A 19611-nucleotide genomic window follows, 5' to 3' on the forward strand; every position below is an offset into this window, starting at 1 on the left:
GTCTCAATGAAGATCAAGCTGACAAGCCAACAAGAAAGTACTCGACCCTCCACTCGACCATGTTACTCGACCACCCAATTCCAGTAACATCACCCACTGCTCTTAAACCAGTTGCTGCTAAGAACAAGGAGAAGGTTTTTGTCCCTCCTCCTTACCAAACCCCCACTTCCATTCCTTGGATGACACAAGAAAGCATTGGCAGATAAGTATAGAGCTATGTTTGCCAAGAACATCAAAGAAGTTGAATTAAGAATACCTCTTGTTGATGCTCTCGCGCTTATTCTAGATTCCCACAAGTTTCTGAAAGACCTGATCATAGAAAGAATTCAAGAAGTGCAAGGAATGGTAGTATTGAGTCATGAATGCAGTGCTATTATACAAAAGAAGATCATTGCAAAGAAGCTTGGTGATCCTGGTTCATTTACTCTACCATGCTCCTTAGGTCCATTGGCTTTCAACAAGTGCCTATGTGATTTAGGAGCATCTGTCAGTCTCATGCCACTCTCTGTTGCTAAGCGATTAGGATTCACTCAATACAAGTCCTGCAACATCTCCCTTATTCTTACTGACAGATCAGTAAGGATACCTCATGGGCTACTTGAAGACTTAACAATCAGGATAGGAGTTGTGGAGATACCAACTGACTTTGTATAGTGCTTGAGATGGATGAAGAACCCAAGGATCCTTTAATTTTGGGAAGACCTTTCTTGGCAACTGCTGGAGCTATCATTGATGTCAAGAAGGGGAAGATCGATCTGAACCTTGGTAAGGATCTTAAGATGACCTTTGACATTAAAGATGCAATGAGGAAGCCTACTATAGAAGGGCAACTCTTTTGGATTGAAGAAATGGATCAGTTAGCTGATGAGTTACTGGAAGAACTAGCAGAAGAAGATCACCTTAAGAGTGCATTAACCAAGAATGGTGAAGATGGGTTTTTACACTTGGAGACTTTGGGTTACCAGAAGCTGTTGGACTCACACAAAGCAATAGAAGAGTCAGAATCCTTTGAGGAATTGAATGGGTCAGCAACAGGGGTAATGGCAGTGAATGACGAGGACTCAACTCAGGCTCAACCTGCTCACTCGAGCACCTACTCGACTGAACACTCGCCCACAACAGTTGACATCCCTGCGGAGCTGGTCATTCCAACATCAGACGACTGGTCTGAACTCAAGGCACCAAAAGTTGAACTTAAGCCGCTTCCCAAAGGGCTCAGGTATGCATTTCTAGGTAACAACTCTACATATCCTGTCATTGTGAATGATGCATTAACTGATGAACAAGTGCATCTTCTGTTAACTGAACTGAAAAAGTATAGAAGAGCCATTGGTTATTCACTTGATGATATAAAGGGCATTTCACCTAGTTTATGCACACATCGCATTCATCTTGAAAATGAATCTTATTCAAGCATTGAACCCCAAAGAAGGTTGAATCCTAACTTAAAAGAAGTTGTAAAGAAAGAGATACTTAAACTATTGGAAGCAGGTGTAATTTACCCTATCTCCGATAGCACTTGGGTATCTCCAGTTCATTGTGTTCCAAAGAAAGGAGGTATGACTGTTGTAAAAAATGATAATGATGAGCTCATACCTACTAGAACTATAACTGGACATAGAATGTGCATTGACTACAGGAAGTTGAATTCTGCATCTAGGAAAGATCATTTTCCACTTCCATTCATTGATCAAATGCTAGAGAGGTTAGCTAATCACCCATATTATTGTTTTCTTGATGGTTATAGTGGTTTCTTTCAAATACCAATTCACCCTAATGATCAAGAGAAAAATACATTCACATGTCCATATGGAACCTTTGCATATAAAAGAATGCCTTTTGGTCTCTGTAATGCACCAGCTATATTGCAGCGGTGCATGACTTCTATCTTCTCGGATTTAATTGAGGAGATGGTTGAGGTGTTCATGGATGACTTTTCCGTGTATGGCTCTTCTTTCTCCTCTTGTTTGTCAAATCTGTGCAGGGTGCTTTCTAGGTGTGAGGAGACAAACTTGGTACTAAACTGGGAAAAATGTCACTTCATGGTCAAGGAAGGAATTGTATTGGGGCACAAGATCTCAGAGAAGGGTATAGAGGTTGACAGAGCAAAGATTGAGGTTATGGTGCAACTGCAACAACCAAAGAGTGTCAAGGACGTGAGAAGTTTCCTGGGACATGCTGGGTTTTATAGAAGGTTCATCAAGGATTTCTCCAAGCTGGTAAGACCAATGACAAGGCTGCTGTGTAAGGAAACAGAGTTTGATTTTGATGAGGAATGCCTGAAAGCTTTTCAACTCATCAAGGAAGCTCTGATTTCAGCTCCAATAGTCCAAGCTCCAAACTGGGACTATCCATTCGAAATCATGTGTGACGCTTCAGATTACGCTATAGGAGCAGTCTTGGGACAAAAGATTGACAAGAAGCTCCATGTCATCTATTACGCAAGTAGAACAATGGATGATGCTCAGGTGAAGTATGCCACAACAGAGAAGGAGTTATTAGCAGTTGTTTTTGCGTTTGAAAAGTTCAGAAGCTACTTGGTGGGTTCTAAAGTCATAGTCTACACAGATCATGCAGCCTTGAGACACATTTATGCAAAGAAGGACACTAAGCCAAGACTATTGAGATGGATACTGTTGGTGTCGGATCCCGCACCAGAAGTCCAGGACCAACCAAAGATTGCCACGTAGACAAGATGAAGACCCATAAAGGATAAAGCCCGTCGGATCCGTGAGCCAAAGGAACGGTCGGAGTGGTTGTCAACATAAAGAGGGTCCGAAGTGACTGCATCTCGACACGAGTCCGGAGACGAGGTCATGGTTAAGTCGGTCCAAGGACATTTGGGCCGAAAGGCGAGGCCCATAAAGACCAGAGTCAACTCAAATTTAAACGTTGAGCATTAAAATCAAGGAATCAAAACGGACACATTTGATATGTCTATATTTTACTTGTTTTGAGCATCCATTTAGCATCACTTTATCATCATTTCGTCATTGTTTCATACCATTCTTCATCATTTGTCATCACTTTGCATGATTAGGGTAGTTTTGCATGCATGTTGCATATTTGAGTTGTTTCAGGTGCTTCGGGGCTATTGGTGTTCAGAAAGAGGAAAAACATAGCTGAAAGTCACATTTGGACCATTCTGCTCGATCACCAGTAGCAGAGAGGGAAGCAGTCAGCTCAGCAGACCATCAGGAGTGTTCTGCTCGATCACAGGGCAGTCCATCCTGCCAGTTCACAGTTCTGCTCGACCACAGGGCAGTCCATCCTGCCAATTCACAGTTCTGCTCAATCACAGGGCAGTCCATCCTGCCAGTTCACAGTTCTACTCGATCACAGAGGAAGAGGAGCAGTCCATCCTGACAGTCTACCCACATACTCGATCGCAGGGTTGAAGAAGCAATCCAGAGCGTGCCACCAACCAATCTACTCGATCACCACCTCCCCGCAGCCACTTGATCACAAGCTTCACAGTCTTCTCAGATCCCAACTCAACCAGACATTGAGCATAAGGAAGACAAGAGGATGAAGCAGAACTCGAGCACATACTCGACCCAAATGCTCGATCACGACATGCCCAGAGCAAGAAATCGCAAAGGCGCCAACTTTATTCAACCTCTCTACTCGATCACAAGGGTCGAGTATCTCCGTAAACCGCCTTAATACTTTGTCGTCTTATGATTTAGGGTTTCCTAGTATTTGCTATAAAGAGGTTGTTTCTCATAATTTTCAGAGGAAGTTTTTCTCTGTCTAAGTTTTTTTTCTGCAGAACAATTAGTGCTTTCTTCATATTTGTAATCCAGATTTCTCTTAATCTATTGAGTATTTGCTTTTGATTTCTTCTACAAAGTTGTTCATCTTGTTGAGATCTTGCTAGTATGAAGTTTTTATGCATTTCTGGGTTTATGTTCATGTTCATGAGTTTTGAGTAGTGATTAGGGTTCTTGAGGATGGGTTAGAGTAGTTTAGAATCCTTGATCTGTTAGGTGGTTGAGTTTGATTGGTAGATCCCTTCTGGATTAGTTGTTCTTAATGCTGATTGCTTTCTGATCAACTGGAATCTGAGCCCAGACATTTCCGCACCCAAAAGGTGTTCGATGAAATGTCTGAACCACTAATTCCAGAGATTCGTGGCTCTGTACCAAGGTATTGGTTACAGGGAGCGTTTTGGCTTAGATTTGTTGTTTCGTAATGCCTGTTAGGTTAGCTCTCGTCAATGGTGATTGAGTCTGGGACTAGCTTTGCTTGAGGATCTCTGTTGCGGTAGCACTTTGATTTGGCTATTGAACTTGTTGTCTAGGGATAGTTTGTTGAGCATGTTAACCACCTGTTAGATTAAGGAGACTTCACTACTCGATCATCCCATCCTCGGGAATTTCTCTTCCAATTGATTTCTTTGTTTACATCGCTTTTGATTGCTTGATCTTGTCACTTGGTTCTTAATTTTCGTTTTTGGCTTAATTCACTTGAAGTACTCGACCACACACAGTGGTTTGGAAACGAACTGTGTGGTAGAGTAGTTTTATTGCAGTTTCCATTTGGTACTCGACCTCTTACTCGACCACATCCAGTGTCTGGCAAACGGACTGTGTGGTAGAGTAGTTTTATTGCAGTTTCTGCTGTTACTCGACCTGATACTCGACCACACCCAGTGCTTGCCATCAGGCTGTGTTGGTCGAGTATATTAGCTATTTCTGTTATAATTTCTGTTTTTGCATGATCACTTAGGATTGTTAACAACATCAAAACCTGTTATTGCTTGGCTTGACTCTGTAAAATCTGATTGCGTCTTGATTGCTAGCATCACACCCATTTGGATTGACACCTTAAATACTACAATGACATGATAGTGATTTAAGGATAATTGATCTTAGTTAAAATTCCACTATCAATTTGGCGCCGTTGCCGTCTGGGTGTTTGTTTGTTACATTTGAGATTTCAGACTTGCTTAGATCAAGTTCTATTTCAATTTTCACTTCAGTTACTAACTTTTTGTTTTTCTTGTTATCTTCTTGATCCAGGTACAACCCTGCTGTATGCAAACTCGATCAAAAGGCAACCAGAACCTCCTTTTCAACGATAACATTGACCGTATTGACAGAGAACTAAGGGAAAGGAGAGACACTACCGACCTTGAACACAACCATCCTTTCAGAATGGCTGATGAACAAGATGTCAACAATCTGCCTGCAAACATTGGTGCTGGAGATGCACCAAGAAACCACCATCAGAGGCAAGGAATTGTGCCCCCTGCTGTCCAAAACAACAACTTCGAGATTAAAAGTGGTCTCATCTCGATTATTCAAGGAAACAAGTTCCATGGTCTACCTCTGGAAGATCCCTTAGACCACTTGGATAACTTCGATAGGCTCTGCAGCCTAACCAAGATAAACGGTGTTAGTGAGGACAGTTTCAAGCTGCGCCTGTTTCCCTTCTCACTGGGAGACAAAGCACACCAATGGGAAAAGACGTTACCTGCTGGCTCCATCACATCTTGGGACGATTGCAAGAAGGCTTTCTTAACAAAGTTCTTCTCAAATTCAAGAACTGCACGGCTTAGGAATGAAATCTCCAGTTTTACCCAAAAGCAGTCTGAATCCATTTGTGAAGCCTGGGAGAGATTCAAAGGCTACACTATACAGTGTCCACACCATGGTTTCAAGAAGGCTTCTCTACTAAGCACACTCTACAGGGGAGTTTTGCCCAAGATCAGAATGTTGCTGGACACTGCTTCTAATGGGAATTTCTTGAATAAGGATGTTGAAGAAGGCTGGGAATTAATTGAGAACTTAGCTCAATCTGATGGTAATTATAACGAGGATTTTGATCGCTCTAACAGGGGTATTGGAGATTCAGATGCAAAGCATAGTAAAGAGATGAAAGCTCTTAATGAGAAACTGGATAGGCTTATCCTTGGCCAGCAGAAGAATGTGCACTTTCTACTTGATGACGAGCAGTATCAAATCCAAGATGGGGAGGGGAACCAGTTAGAAGAGGTCAGCTACATCAACAATCAAGGCGGCTACAAAGGGTATAACAACTTCAAGACTAACAACCCCAACCTTTCTTACCGCAGCACCAACGTTGCTAATCCACAGGATCAAGTGCATCCTCCACAACAACAGCAGGGTCAGAATAAACCTTTTGTTCCCTACAACCAAGGCTTTGCTCCCAAGCAACAATTTCAGGGGAACTACCAGCAGCAACCACCACCTGGGTTTGCACCTCAGCAACACCAAGGTCATGCTGCCCCTGATTCTGACATGAAGCAAATGCTACAACAGCTTCTCCAAGGACAAGCATCTGGCTCCATGGAGATTGCTAAGAAGATATCTGAATTACACAATAAGCTGGACTGTAGCTACAATGACTTAAATGTCAAAGTGGAGGCACTGAATTCCAAAGTCCGATACTTGGAAGGACAATTTGCATCCACTTCTGCTCCAAAACCTATAGGTCAACTTCCAGGCAAAGCAATTCAGAATCCAAAGGAGTATGCCACTGCTCATGCTATCACTATCTGCCATGATCGAGAGCTGCCAACTCGACATGCCACCACCTCAATCACTGAGGACAATGAAGTTCAAGATTCAGCTGACAGGACAACAAAGGCGCCTATACTCGATCCATCTACTCGATCACCTACTGCAGCATCTCAATATCTTGAAAAACTAGATGCTGCAATGACCAAGGATACAACCTTTATGCCACCTCCCAAGAAATTGGGAGATCCTGGTTCATTTACCTTACCTTGCTCTATAGGTCCTTTGGCCTTCAGTACCTGCCTATGTGATCTCGGTGGTTTTATAAGTCTCATGCCTCTCTCTGTGGCCAAGAGACTAGGTTTCAGCGAGTACAAACCTTTCAACAACTCCTTGATCCTGGCTGATGGGTCTGCTCGACTACCTCATGGGATATTAGAAGATTTACCTATTAAGATTGGAAATGTTGAAATCCCCACAGACTTCCTAGTGCTCGAAATGGATGAAGATCCAGTACATCCTTTAATCTTAGGGAGGCCCTTCTTAGCTACAGCCGGAGCAGTCATAGATGTCAAGAAGGGGAAGATTGATCTTAATCTTGGAAAAGATTTCAAGATGGAGTTTGACATTAATGATGCTATGAAGAAACCTACTCGACATACCCCTAAATCAATCACTGAGGACAGTGAGGTTCGAGAAGGGGAGGCTTCTACACGGATTGAAGTCTCAGTTATTGAACTAAACCATTCAGCTGAATCCCGCCATCAAATTCAGTCTGCCTTGGAAGAGAAAGCTGCTATAATCGAGAGAATGGTAAAGCGATTCAAGCCAAGTCCTTCACCTTCACTTGCTCTCCCATGGACGTTCAGGAAAACTTGGAAAGACAAATATGAATCTCTTGCAGAGAAACAGATTGACGAGATGGAAGCAGTGATGCCATTAATAGAAGTCCTCAAACTGATTTCGGACCCTCACAGAGATGTGAGAAACTTGATATTGGAAAGGCTCAACATATATCAAGATTCAGGTGATGCATATGATACCAATCCAATTCAACGCACTGATGAGAGGATTATTCAAGAAAAGTTGGAAGATCCTGGATCTTTCACTCTACCATGTTCCATCAAGAAATCGACTTTCAGCAATTGTCTATGTGATCTAGGAGCTTCAGTCAGTCTAATGCCACTCTCTGTGGCAAGGAAGTTGGAATTTGTCCAATACAGGCCTTGCGACATCACCTTGATTCTTGCTGATAGGACTACAAGGAGACCTTTTAGCCTGCTGGAGGATGTGCCAGTAATGATTAATGGAGTAGAGGTGCCTACTGATTTTGTTGTGCTTGACATGGATGAAGAATCTAAGGATCCTCTGATCTTAGGAAGACCTTTCTTGGCTTCAGTGGGAGCAGTAATAGATGTCAGATATGGTAAGATTGATCTCAACCTTGGGAGGCATGTCAAGTTGCAGTTTGACATCAACAAAACTCCAACAAGGTCAACGATAGAGGGAAAGGGCTTGGAGATTCAGAGAGCGGTTCCAGGAGAAGAATTTAAAGCTGCAAGAGTGAAGGAACCAATTCTAGTCCAGACTCAACCTTCAAACTCAGTCGCTCGATTGAGTATACCTTCAGCGTTTGATTGGCGAGAGCTCAAAAAGAAATCTGATCTCCAAGAAAGAACCGTTCAGAAGCTGACCCACACTGTTGAAAAGCTTAATAACACACTAAGGGGAGCTCAATCTCAGACCAACACTGACATTACTTCAAGAGGGAAAGTCACTTCAGGATGGTCAGAAGAAAAAGACTATCCACCAGAAGAGGAAGCAGCTTACTTTGAGGAAAGGGGAATTGAGTACTCAGCTGTACAACTATCAGGGGAGAATGCTGAGTATAATGATGAGATTAGTGAAGAAGAGGACTTCTCAAGTTCTCTCTGTCACATATTTTCAGCCTAATGAGTGTGAGGAGTCAAGCTTAGAGACTTAAAACAAGCTCACTTGGGAGGAAGTCCCATGTCTATCCATGTACATATTTTTATTTCCTTGTTATTTTTAATGCGTTTGGTAGTGTTTTGGTTTTCAGGAAATGAGTATCAAGTGCAAAGTGAAGTGGTCTTGATTTTTGAATTTTGGAGGTTATACTCGATCAAGCATATGGGATGACAGTGGTACAGTGCAATCGAGTATGGAGTGGGGTTTTGGTTCCAAGATTTTTGGATTTTTAACATGTCACTCTATCACAAGAGGCCACATGGTAATTAGATGACATGGTCGAGCATCAAGAAGGAGAAGGAGCAGAAGCACAACAGCAAGACTCTTCAATGGCCTGGCAGTTTACACAAAGCAAGCATTGATGAGCACATCAACTCCTTCTTCAGTTGAGGTAACAACTCCATTTCTCACTGATTATACCATTTCATGTTTTCTTTCTTTATTTGTTTGTCCTGAGTACTCTCTTCCAAGTTTGATCACACAGAGGACTGTGTGATTCGAGTTTGGGGGAGGGCTCAGGAAGTATCTGATGTGTTTGCTTTGTTCTTGTTTTCAAATTTTTCTTGCATTATGCATATTGTCTGCATTCATTTATGTCATTGAAAAAACCCTAAAAATTTGAAAAATTTCTGAAAAAGATTTCACAAAAACAGAGTGTTCATGTAGCTGCATTGTCATTTTAGGATTGAGTCTAGAATGTGTCATATAGGATTGTTGCATATGCATAGGGGATGATGATGAGATAACCTTGTAAGCTTGCTCATTTACTGAATGAATTCAATGCCCTCGTTGTTAGTTGTTTAATGCTTGTGATAGAACTTGAAGTAAGACAGCACCATATTTGGAATTCACAACTTGACTCTCTTGTTTTAATTGAAGCATGCTTGATGTGATTCTTTTCCCTATCTATTAGAACCTGAACTTGACTTATAATTATCATATCTTTGCATTGTTGTTGAACTTGTGGCTACCAATACACATACTTGGATTTTCTTTCACCTTCTACCACTCTTGCTAATCCAAGTAGCTGATTCCCATCATTGGAACAGTTTCCCCCACCCTGAACCTAACCTTTCTTTCAAGCCCTGAATAAATTTGTGTGTGTGAGGCCTATTTCCGGATTGAGCTTGGTAGAAAGTGTTAGGTATGAACCGACAAGAATGGTATCCCATGTAGTTCTAGTCCACGCTTTTTGGGCTAGATAGGACTAGGTGGGAGTTTTACTTTGGGTTTGGGAATGTGTTTGGAATAAAAATGAGAAAGAAAGACAAGTGTTATTGTTCTTAGGAGATGGAAGTGAAGCAGAAAAGAATATCTTGTTAGTCTAGTAAAGGATTTGGGAAGTTTGAAAATAAAAGAAGTTAGGCTCTGTGCAAAGTAAAAAGAAAGGCAAAAGCCTAGAGTTGTCTTAAGTCATGAGATGAGAAGAAGAGCCTTAGTTGTTAAAGAAAGTCCCAATCCGCTAGAAAGTCTAAAAGAAAACCTCTCCTTAGAACAAAAACCAAAAACAAAGACTGGGTTGATCCAAGAGATTATTGAAGCATGCCTTGAGTGCAAAAGGGTAGAATTAGGATCATTTCTGGGGTTTAGAGATAGGACCATCTATGGAGTTTGATATACTTATGGTTATTTGGGTAGATGGGGTCTGTTCTTGTATGCGTAGGTTGGTTCTAACCTTTAGCATTCTACTAAAGCTCTGTCCATTCATGAGAGTTCCCTGCTACTGTGAAAAAGTCTGAAACCATTTACAGAGGAACCATCTTTGTTTCTCAGCCTTGTCCTTTAAACCAAATGAGTTCTTCAACAATGTTTTGCTTGATTCATGGTTTGAGCTTAATCAATGTTAAAGGGAATTGATGATCTGAAGGTGTGTGTAGATTGGAACAAATGTTAGGTTGTCTTGTGATGAATATGGCTAAAGTTTTTAAGTAGAGTTTGGTCTCTAAGCATTCCACAATTACTAACTTGGACATTGAGTTCATTTGCTTTGTCTGCATGCTTTGGTTCTGAGTCCCCGCTTTAAAACCTCTCCTCCAGCTTGTTCTTAATTGTTTGCTTGAGGGCAAGCAAAGACTAAGTTTGGGGGAGTTGATATGTCTATATTTTACTTGTTTTGAGCATCCATTTAGCATCACTTTATCATCATTTCGTCATTGTTTCATACCATTCTTCATCATTTGTCATCACTTTGCATGATTAGGGTAGTTTTGCATGCATGTTGCATATTTGAGTTGTTTCAGGTTCTTCGGGGCTATTGGTGTTCAGAAAGAGGAAAAACATAGCTGAAAGTCACATTTGGACCATTCTGCTCGATCACCAGTAGCAGAGAGGGAAGCAGTCAGCTCAGCAGACCATCAGGAGTGTTCTGCTCGATCATAGGGCAGTCCATCCTGCCAGTTCACAGTTCTGCTCGACCACAGGGCAGTCCATCCTGCCAATTCACAGTTCTGCTCAATCACAGGGCAGTCCATCCTGCCAGTTCACAGTTCTACTCGATCACAGAGGAAGAGGAGCAGTCCATCCTGACAGTCTACCCACATACTCGATCGCAGGGTTGAAGAAGCAGTCCAGAGCGTGCCACCAACCAATCTACTCGATCACCACCTCCCCGCAGCCACTTGATCACAAGCTTCACAGTCTTCTCAGATCCCAACTCAACCAGACATTGAGCATAAGGAAGAGAAGAGGATGAAGCAGAACTCGAGCACATACTCGACCCAAATGCTCGATCACGACATGCCCAGAGCAAGAAATCGCAAAGGCGCCAACTTTATTCAACCTCTCTACTCGATCACAAGGGTCGAGTATCTCCGTAAACCGCCTTAATACTTTGTCGTCTTGTGATTTAGGGTTTCCTAGTATTTGCTATAAAGAGGTTGTTTCTCATAATTTTCAGAGGAAGTTTTTCTCTGTCTAAGTTTTTTTTCTGCAGAACAATTAGTGCTTTCTTCATATTTGTAATCCAGATTTCTCTTAATCTATTGAGTATTTGCTTTTGATTTCTTCTACAAAGTTGTTCATCTTGTTGAGATCTTGCTAGTATGAAGTTTTTATGCATTTCTGGGTTTATGTTCATGTTCATGAGTTTTGAGTAGTGATTAGGGTTCTTGAGGATGGGTTAGAGTAGTTTAGAATCCTTGATCTGTTAGGTGGTTGAGTTTGATTGGTAGATCCCTTCTGGATTAGTTGTTCTTAATGCTGATTGCTTTCTGATCAACTGGAATCTGAGCCCAGACATTTCCGCACCCAAAAGGTGTTCGATGAAATGTCTGAACCACTAATTCCAGAGATTCGTGGCTCTGTACCAAGATATTGGTTACAGGGAGCGTTTTGGCTTAGATTTGTTGTTTCGTAATGCCTGTTAGGTTAGCTCTCGTCAATGGTGATTGAGTCTGGGACTAGCTTTGCTTGAGGATCTCTGTTGCGGTAGCACTTTGATTTGGCTATTGAACTTGTTGTCTAGGGATAGTTTGTTGAGCATGTTAACCACCTGTTAGATTAAGGAGACTTCACTACTCGATCATCCCATCCTCGGGAATTTCTCTTCCAATTGATTTCTTTGTTTACATCGCTTTTGATTGCTTGATCTTGTCACTTGGTTCATAATTTTCGTTTTTGGCTTAATTCACTTGAAGTACTCGACCACACACAGTGGTTTGGAAACGAACTGTGTGGTAGAGTAGTTTTATTGCAGTTTCCATTTGGTACTCGACCTCTTACTCGACCACATCCAGTGTCTGGCAAACGGACTGTGTGGTAGAGTAGTTTTATTGCAGTTTCTGCTGTTACTCGACCTGATACTCGACCACACCCAGTGCTTGCCATCAGGCTGTGTTGGTCGAGTATATTAGCTATTTCTGTTATAATTTCTGTTTTTGCATGATCACTTAGGATTGTTAACAACATCAAAACCTGTTATTGCTTGGCTTGACTCTGTAAAATCTGATTGCGTCTTGATTGCTAGCATCACACCCATTTGGATTGACACCTTAAATACTACAATGACATGATAGTGATTTAAGGATAATTGATCTTAGCTAAAATCTCACTATCAACATTTAAGAAGGAATAATTGTACTTAATTACTCATTTTTAATGTCGTTTCTCTATGTATAAATATGGAGGCCAATGGCCATGTAAAGGGATCTCTCTCTGGAGCAAGAAATACGATAGCAATTTTTGTAGTAATTCATAAGCCTTTTACGTTCTTATTTTTTGTCCCTCAAGAATAGTCTTTCCTACTAATAAAAATACTTGAGTGTGTGAATCCGACATCCACATTTTGGCGCCGTCTGTGGGGATATAGGATTCTTGAGTGGTCAGATTTTTCTTTATTACACTTCCGAGATAAGCAACAATGTCCGGAGGAGACACCGTTGAGACATCATTGGCTGAAACCCTCAAAGCTATGCAGCAAACCATGTCGGACATATCACAAAAGTTCTCGGATGTGGAAAAGACCGTCGATACGTTGCAAACATCCCAGGTATCTCTTAGTCAAAACGTTAATACTATACAAACTCGTGTTCGCTCTTTAAGTGCAGGAAACCTTGTGGGAATCCGAAGAGGGATATTCAACTCGCCAAGTTCCGCTGCACGAAATGAAACCAGCGGACAAACAACTCCCGGTGCTACTAATAATGTAGTTCAGACGTTAGAAGAAGAGACACAGCTCGGAGATGAAGAACAACTTGCAGCTCAATACGAGCAGGAGAACCTCGACCAGTTCGAGACCATGAGGAAGGTTAGCCAGGAATTAATAGAAATGAAATCAAAATTTCATCAAGCTACAAGTTCGGAGCCAGACATCAATCGAGTCATTGAAGAAGCTAGGCGAACACCTTTCATCTCGCGAATTGCAAGTTTAAGGATCAAAGATTCCCGGAAACTCAAGTTGGACCCTTACAGCGGATTGGAGGATCCAAAAAGCTATCTCGCAGCTTTTCTGATCGCTGCTGGAAGAGTCGAATTGGATGAAGCTGATGAGGACGCAGGCTACTGCAAGCTTTTTTCGGAGAATCTATGTGGCCAAGCTCTAATGTGGTTCACCCAATTAGAGCCGGGTTCGATCAGCAATTTCGACGAACTATCAGCCTTATTCTTAAAGCAATACTCCATCCTTATGGATAAAAGCGTTTCGGATGCCGATCTTTGGAACTTATCGCAAGGATCTAATGAGTCACTTTGAGTTTTCATCACCAAATTCAAAGGAGTGCTGTCAAAGCTCCCAAGAATCTCGCAGCAATCAGCTTTATCTGCCCTACGAAAAGGATTGCGACATGATTCAAGGTTTAAAGAAGACTTAATACTTCATAAACCAGACACAATTCAGGATGCACTCTTTCGCGCGAACAACTGGATGGAGGTAGAGGACGAAAAAGAAAGTTTTGCCAAAAGAAATAAACAAGAAAAGCCGGCAATCACCGTCCCTACCAAGAAGTTCGAGCCTAGGGAGAGCAAAGGACCAAGGAAATTTGGGTCGCAACCCTTCAACAGTACCGTCGGAAAGCAATTCCAAGGGAAAGGAAGATCAAACACTTGGGTCCGTGATGAAAGTCTATATTGCGACATTCATAAAGTAACCGGACATTTAACCAAGGATTGTGTTGGTGTCGGATCCCGCACCAGAAGTACAAGACCAACCAAAGATTGCCACGTAGTCCAGATAATGGCCCATAAAGAATGAAGCCCATCGGACCCATGAGCCGAAGGAACGGTCGAAGTGGTTGTCACCACTTCGAGAATTCCAAGTGATTGCATTGCGACATGAGTTCGATGTAGAAGGCATGGGTAAGATGGTTCAAGGATACTTGGGCCGAAAAGGCGAGGCCCACAAAGATCAAAGTCAACTCAAATTCAAACGTTGAGCATTAAAGTCAAGGAATCAAAACGGACACATTTAAGAAGGAATAATTGTACTTAATTATTCATTTTAATGTCATTTCTCTAAGTATAAATATAAAGGCCAATGGCCATGTAAAGGAGAGATCTCTCTCTGAAGAAAGAAATACTAGAGCAATTTTCGTAGCAATTTAGAAACTTTTACATATTCATTTTTTGTCTCTCAAGAATAATCTTTCCTACTTAACAAAATACTTGAGTGTGTGAATCCGACATCCACATTTTGGCGCCGCCTGTGGGGACGATTAGGATTCTTGAGTGGTCAGATTTTTCCTTTATCACACTTCCGAGATAAGCAACAATGTCCGGAGGAGACACCGTTGAGACATCATTGGGTGAAACCCTCAAAGCTATGCAGCAAACCATGTCGGACATATCACAAAAGTTCTCGGATGTGGAAAAAGTCGTCGACACGTTGCAAACATCCCAGGTATCTCTTAGTCAAAACGTCAATACTATACAAACTCGTGTTCGCTCTTTAAAAGCAGGAAACCTTGTGGGAATCCGAAGAGGGATATTCAACTCGCCAAGTTCCGCTGCACGAAATGAAACCAGCGGACAAACAACTCCTGGTGCTACTAATAACGTGGCTCAGACGTTGGAAGAGGAGACACAGCTCGGAGATGAAGAACAACTTGCAGCCCAATACGAGCAGGAGAACCTCGACCAGCTTGAGACCATGAGGAAAGTTAGCCAGGAATTAAAAGAAATGAAATCAAAATTTCATCAAGCTACAAGTTCGGAGCCAGACATCAATCGAGTCATTGAAGAGGCTAGGCGAACACCTTTCATCTCGCGAATTGCAAGTTTGAGGATCAAAGATTCCCGAAAACTCAAGTTGGACCCTTACAGCGGATTGGAGGATCCAAAAAGCTATCTCGCAGCTTTTCTGATCGCTGCTGGAAGAGTCGAGTTGGATGAAGCTGATGAGGACGCAGGCTACTGCAAGCTGTTTTCGGAGAATCTATGTGGCCAAGCTCTAATGTGGTTTACCCAATTAGAGCCAGGTTCGATCAGCAATTTCGACGTACTATCAGCCGTATTCTTAAAGCAATACTCCATCCTTATGGATAAAAGCGTTTCGGATGCCGATCTTTGGAACTTATCGCAAGGATCTAATGAGTCACTTTGAGTTTTCATCACCAAATTCAAAGGAGTGCTGTCAAAGCTCCCAAGAATCTAGCAGCAATCAGCTTTATCTGCCCTACGAAAAGGATTGCGACATGATTCAAGGTTTAAAGAAGACTTAATACTTCATAAACCAGACACAATTCAGGATGCACTCTTTCGCGCGAACAACTGGATGGAGGTAGAGGACGAAAAAGAAAGTTTTGCCAAAAGAAATAAACAAGAAAAGCCGGCAATCACCGTCCCTACCAAGAAGTTTGAGCCTAGGGAGAGCAAAGGACCAAGGAAATTTGGGTCGCAACCCTTCAACAGTACCGTCGGAAAGCAATTCCAAGGGAAAGGAAGATCAAACACTTGGGTCCGTGATGAAAGTCTATATTGCGACATTCATAAAGTAACCGGACATTTAACCAAGGATTGTGTTGGTGTCGGATCCCGCACCAGAAGTACGAGACCAACCAAAGATTGCCACGTAGTCAAGATAATGGCCCATAAAGAATGAAGCCCATCGGACCCATGAGCCGAAGGAACGGTCGAAGTGGTTGTCACCACTTCGAGAATTCCAAGTGATTGCATTGCGACATGAGTTCGATGTAGAAGGCATGGGTAAGATGGTTCAAGGATACTTGGGCCGAAAAGGCGAGGCCCACAAAGATCAGAGTCAACTCAAATTCAAACGTTGAGCATTAAAGTCAAGGAATCAAAACGGACACATTTAAGAAGGAATAATTGTACTTAATTATTCATTTTAATGTCATTTCTCTAAGTATAAATATAAAGGCCAATGGCCATGTAAAGGAGAGATCTCTCTCTGAAGAAAGAAATACTAGAGCAATTTTCGTAGCAATTTAGAAACTTTTACATATTCATTTTTTGTCTCTCAAGAATAATCTTTCCTACTTAACAAAATACTTGAGTGTGTGAATCCGACATCCACATTTTGGCGCCGCCTGTGGGGACGATTAGGATTCTTGAGTGGTCAGATTTTTCCTTTATCACACTTCCGAGATAAGCAACAATGTCCGGAGGAGACACCGTTGAGACATCATTGGCTGAAACCCTCAAAGCTATGCAGCAAACCATGTCGGACATATCACAAAAGTTCTCGGATGTGGAAAAAGTCGTCGACACGTTGCAAACATCCCGGGTATCTCTTAGTCAAAACGTCAATACTATACAAACTCGTGTTCGCTCTTTAAGTGCAGGAAACCTTGTGGGAATCCGAAGAGGGATATTCAACTCGCCAAGTTCCGCTGCACGAAATGAAACCAGCGGACAAACAACTCCTGGTGCTACTAATAACGTGGCTCAGACGTTGGAAGAGGAGACACAGCTCGGAGATGAAGAACAACTTGCAGCCCAATACGAGCAGGAGAACCTCGACCAGCTTGAGACCATGAGGAAGGTTAGCCAGGAATTAAAAGAAATGAAATCAAAATTTCATCAAGCTACAAGTTCGGAGCCAGACATCAATCGAGTTATTGAAGAGGCTAGGCGAACACCTTTCATCTCGCGAATTGCAAGTTTGAGGATCAAAGATTCCCGGAAACTCAAGTTGGACCCTTACAGCGGATTGGAGGATCCAAAAAGCTATCTCGCAGCTTTTCTGATCGCTGCTGGAAGAGTCGAGTTGGATGAAGCTGATGAGGACGCAGGCTACTGCAAGCTGTTTTCGGAGAATCTATGTGGCCAAGCTCTAATGTGGTTTACCCAATTAGAGCCAGGTTCGATCAGCAATTTCGACGTACTATCAGCCGTATTTTTAAAGCAATACTCCATCCTTATGGATAAAAGCGTTTCGGATGCCAATCTTTGGAACTTATCGCAAGGATCTAATGAGTCGCTTCGAGTTTTTATCACCAAATTCAAAGGAGTGCTATCAAAGCTCCCAAGAATCTCGCAGCAATCAGCTTTATCTGCCCTACGAAAAGGATTGCGACATGATTCAAGGTTTAAAGAAGACTTAATACTTCATAAACCAGACACAATTCAGGATGCACTCTTCCGCGCGAATAACTGGATGGAGGTAGAGGACGAAAAAGAAAGTTTTGCCAAAAGGAATAAACAAGAAAAGCCGGCAATCACCGTCCCTACCAAGAAGTTCGAGTCTAGGGAGAGCAAAGGACCAAGGAAATTTGGGTCGCAACCCTTCAACAGTACCGTCGGAAAGCAATTCCAAGGGAAAGGAAGATCAAACACTTGGGTCCATGATGAAAGTCTATATTGCGATATTCATAAAGTAACCGGGCATTTAACCAAGGATTGCAGCTGTTCTTAAAAAGCACCTCGCAGAGCTTTGGGCCAGTGGAGATCTTTCCAAATTCAATATAAAAGATTTTGTGAAGGAATACCACGAAGCGAAGGAAAACTCCAAAGATCAAGATTCCAAAAGACCAAGGTTATCCAACGAGGAAGAACCGAGGAGTTCGAAGGGTAAGATCAATGTGATTCTAGGAGGTTCCAAGTTTTGCGGAGATTCGATAAGTTCCATCAAGAAACATAGACGAAATATCCTACTCAAAGCGAGCTTAAGCGAGGAAGTCGATTTTCAAGGCACGTCAATATCATTTAATGAAGAAGAAACGCGGTACCTCGAAAGGCCGCATGATGACGCTCTAGTCATTACCCTTGACGTTGCCAACTTCGAAGTATCAAGGATCCTTATAGATACAGGCAGTTCGGTCGATTTGATCTTTCTAAGTACTCTAGAAAGAATGGGTATCAGCCGAGGAGACATAGTAGGACCCCCATCTCCGTTGGTTGCGTTCACAAGTGAGTCAGCCATGTCTCTCGGAACAATCAAGCTACCGGTCCTTGCCAAGAAGGTATCGAAGATCGTGGACTTTGTTGTCTTCGATAAACCCGCAGCTTACAACATCATCCTTGGGACTCCCTGGATTTATCGAATGAAAGCAGTTCCCTCTACATACCATCAATGTATCAAATTTCCAACATCAAATGGGGTGGAAACAATTCGGGGGGATCAAGAAGCTTCACGGACGTGTTACCTAGCTAGCCACCGTATGAAGATTCAATAGCAACTAACGAAGCCCGTAAAAGAGGGACTAAGAACAAAATTTCCTAGCGGGCAGAAGAAAGATGATGTAGTAATCGAAGTGGTGTTGGAAGAAGACAAGCCGGACCGGAAAATTCGAATTGGAGCAACTCTGACTGGCAAAATAAAAGAAGCTTTGATCGAACTTTTAAAGAGAAACAAAACATCGTTTGCATGGTCAGCAGCAGACATGCCTAGTATAGATCCAAGTATAATTAGTCACGAGCTAAATGTAGATCCGAGCTTCAAGCCGGTGAAACAGAAAAGAAGAAAGCTCGGAGTGGAGCGAGCCAAAATAGTAAATGACGAAGTAGATAAACTTTTGAAGATAGGATCCATAAGAGAAGTGCAATACCCGAAATGGATAGCAAACACTATCGTTATCAAGAAAAAGAATGGGAAAGATAGGGTTTGCATCGATTTTACAGACTTGAATAAAGCATGTCCCAAAGATAGTTTCCCGCTCCCGCATATAGATCGACTTGTGGAGTCCAACGCTGGAAATGAGCTGTTAACGTTCATGGACGCCTTCTCGGGTTATAATCAGATAATGATGAACCCCGAAGATCAAGAAAAGACGTCATTTATCACAGATAGAGGTATCTACTGTTACAAGGTAATGCCTTTTGGTTTGAAAAACGCAGGAGCAACTTACCAACGGTTGGTGAATAAAATGTTTCACAATCACCTCGGGAAGACTATGGAAGTCTACATAGATGATATGTTGGTTAAATCGTTGAAGAAAGAAGATCATGTTAAACATTTGGAGGAATGTTTTGATATTCTCAATAAATATCAAATGAAGCTGAACCCGGCGAAGTGCACATTTGGAGTCTCATCTCGGAGAATTTCTTGGCTATATCGTGACAGAAAGAGGGATTGAAGCTCAATCTCAAATCAAATTAACGTCTTTTCTAAACATGCCATCTTCCAGAAACTTCAAGAAGGTACACGGCTGACTGGGCGGATTGCGCTTGAATCGTTTATCTCGAGGTCAACAGATAAGTCGTTGCCTTTTCTACCAATTCTAAAGGGAACCAAGGATTCCTTTGG

General features: G+C 42.1%; 1 protein-coding gene across 1 annotated transcript; it reads left to right on the forward strand.

The window, feature by feature from the left end:
* The first annotated feature begins 703 nt into the window (after positions 1-703).
* Positions 704-2709, forward strand: LOC110225744. Its single transcript, XM_021015710.1, has 2 exons — positions 704-1570; positions 2691-2709. The coding sequence occupies exons 1-2, from the start codon at positions 780-782 to the stop codon at positions 2707-2709; spliced, it is 810 nt and encodes a 269-aa protein (XP_020871369.1). The 5' UTR covers positions 704-779.
* The last annotated feature ends 16902 nt before the right edge of the window (positions 2710-19611 follow it).

Source organism: Arabidopsis lyrata (genome assembly GCF_000004255.2).
Source record: "Arabidopsis lyrata subsp. lyrata unplaced genomic scaffold ARALYscaffold_8, whole genome shotgun sequence".
NCBI lineage: Eukaryota > Viridiplantae > Streptophyta > Magnoliopsida > Brassicales > Brassicaceae > Arabidopsis > Arabidopsis lyrata.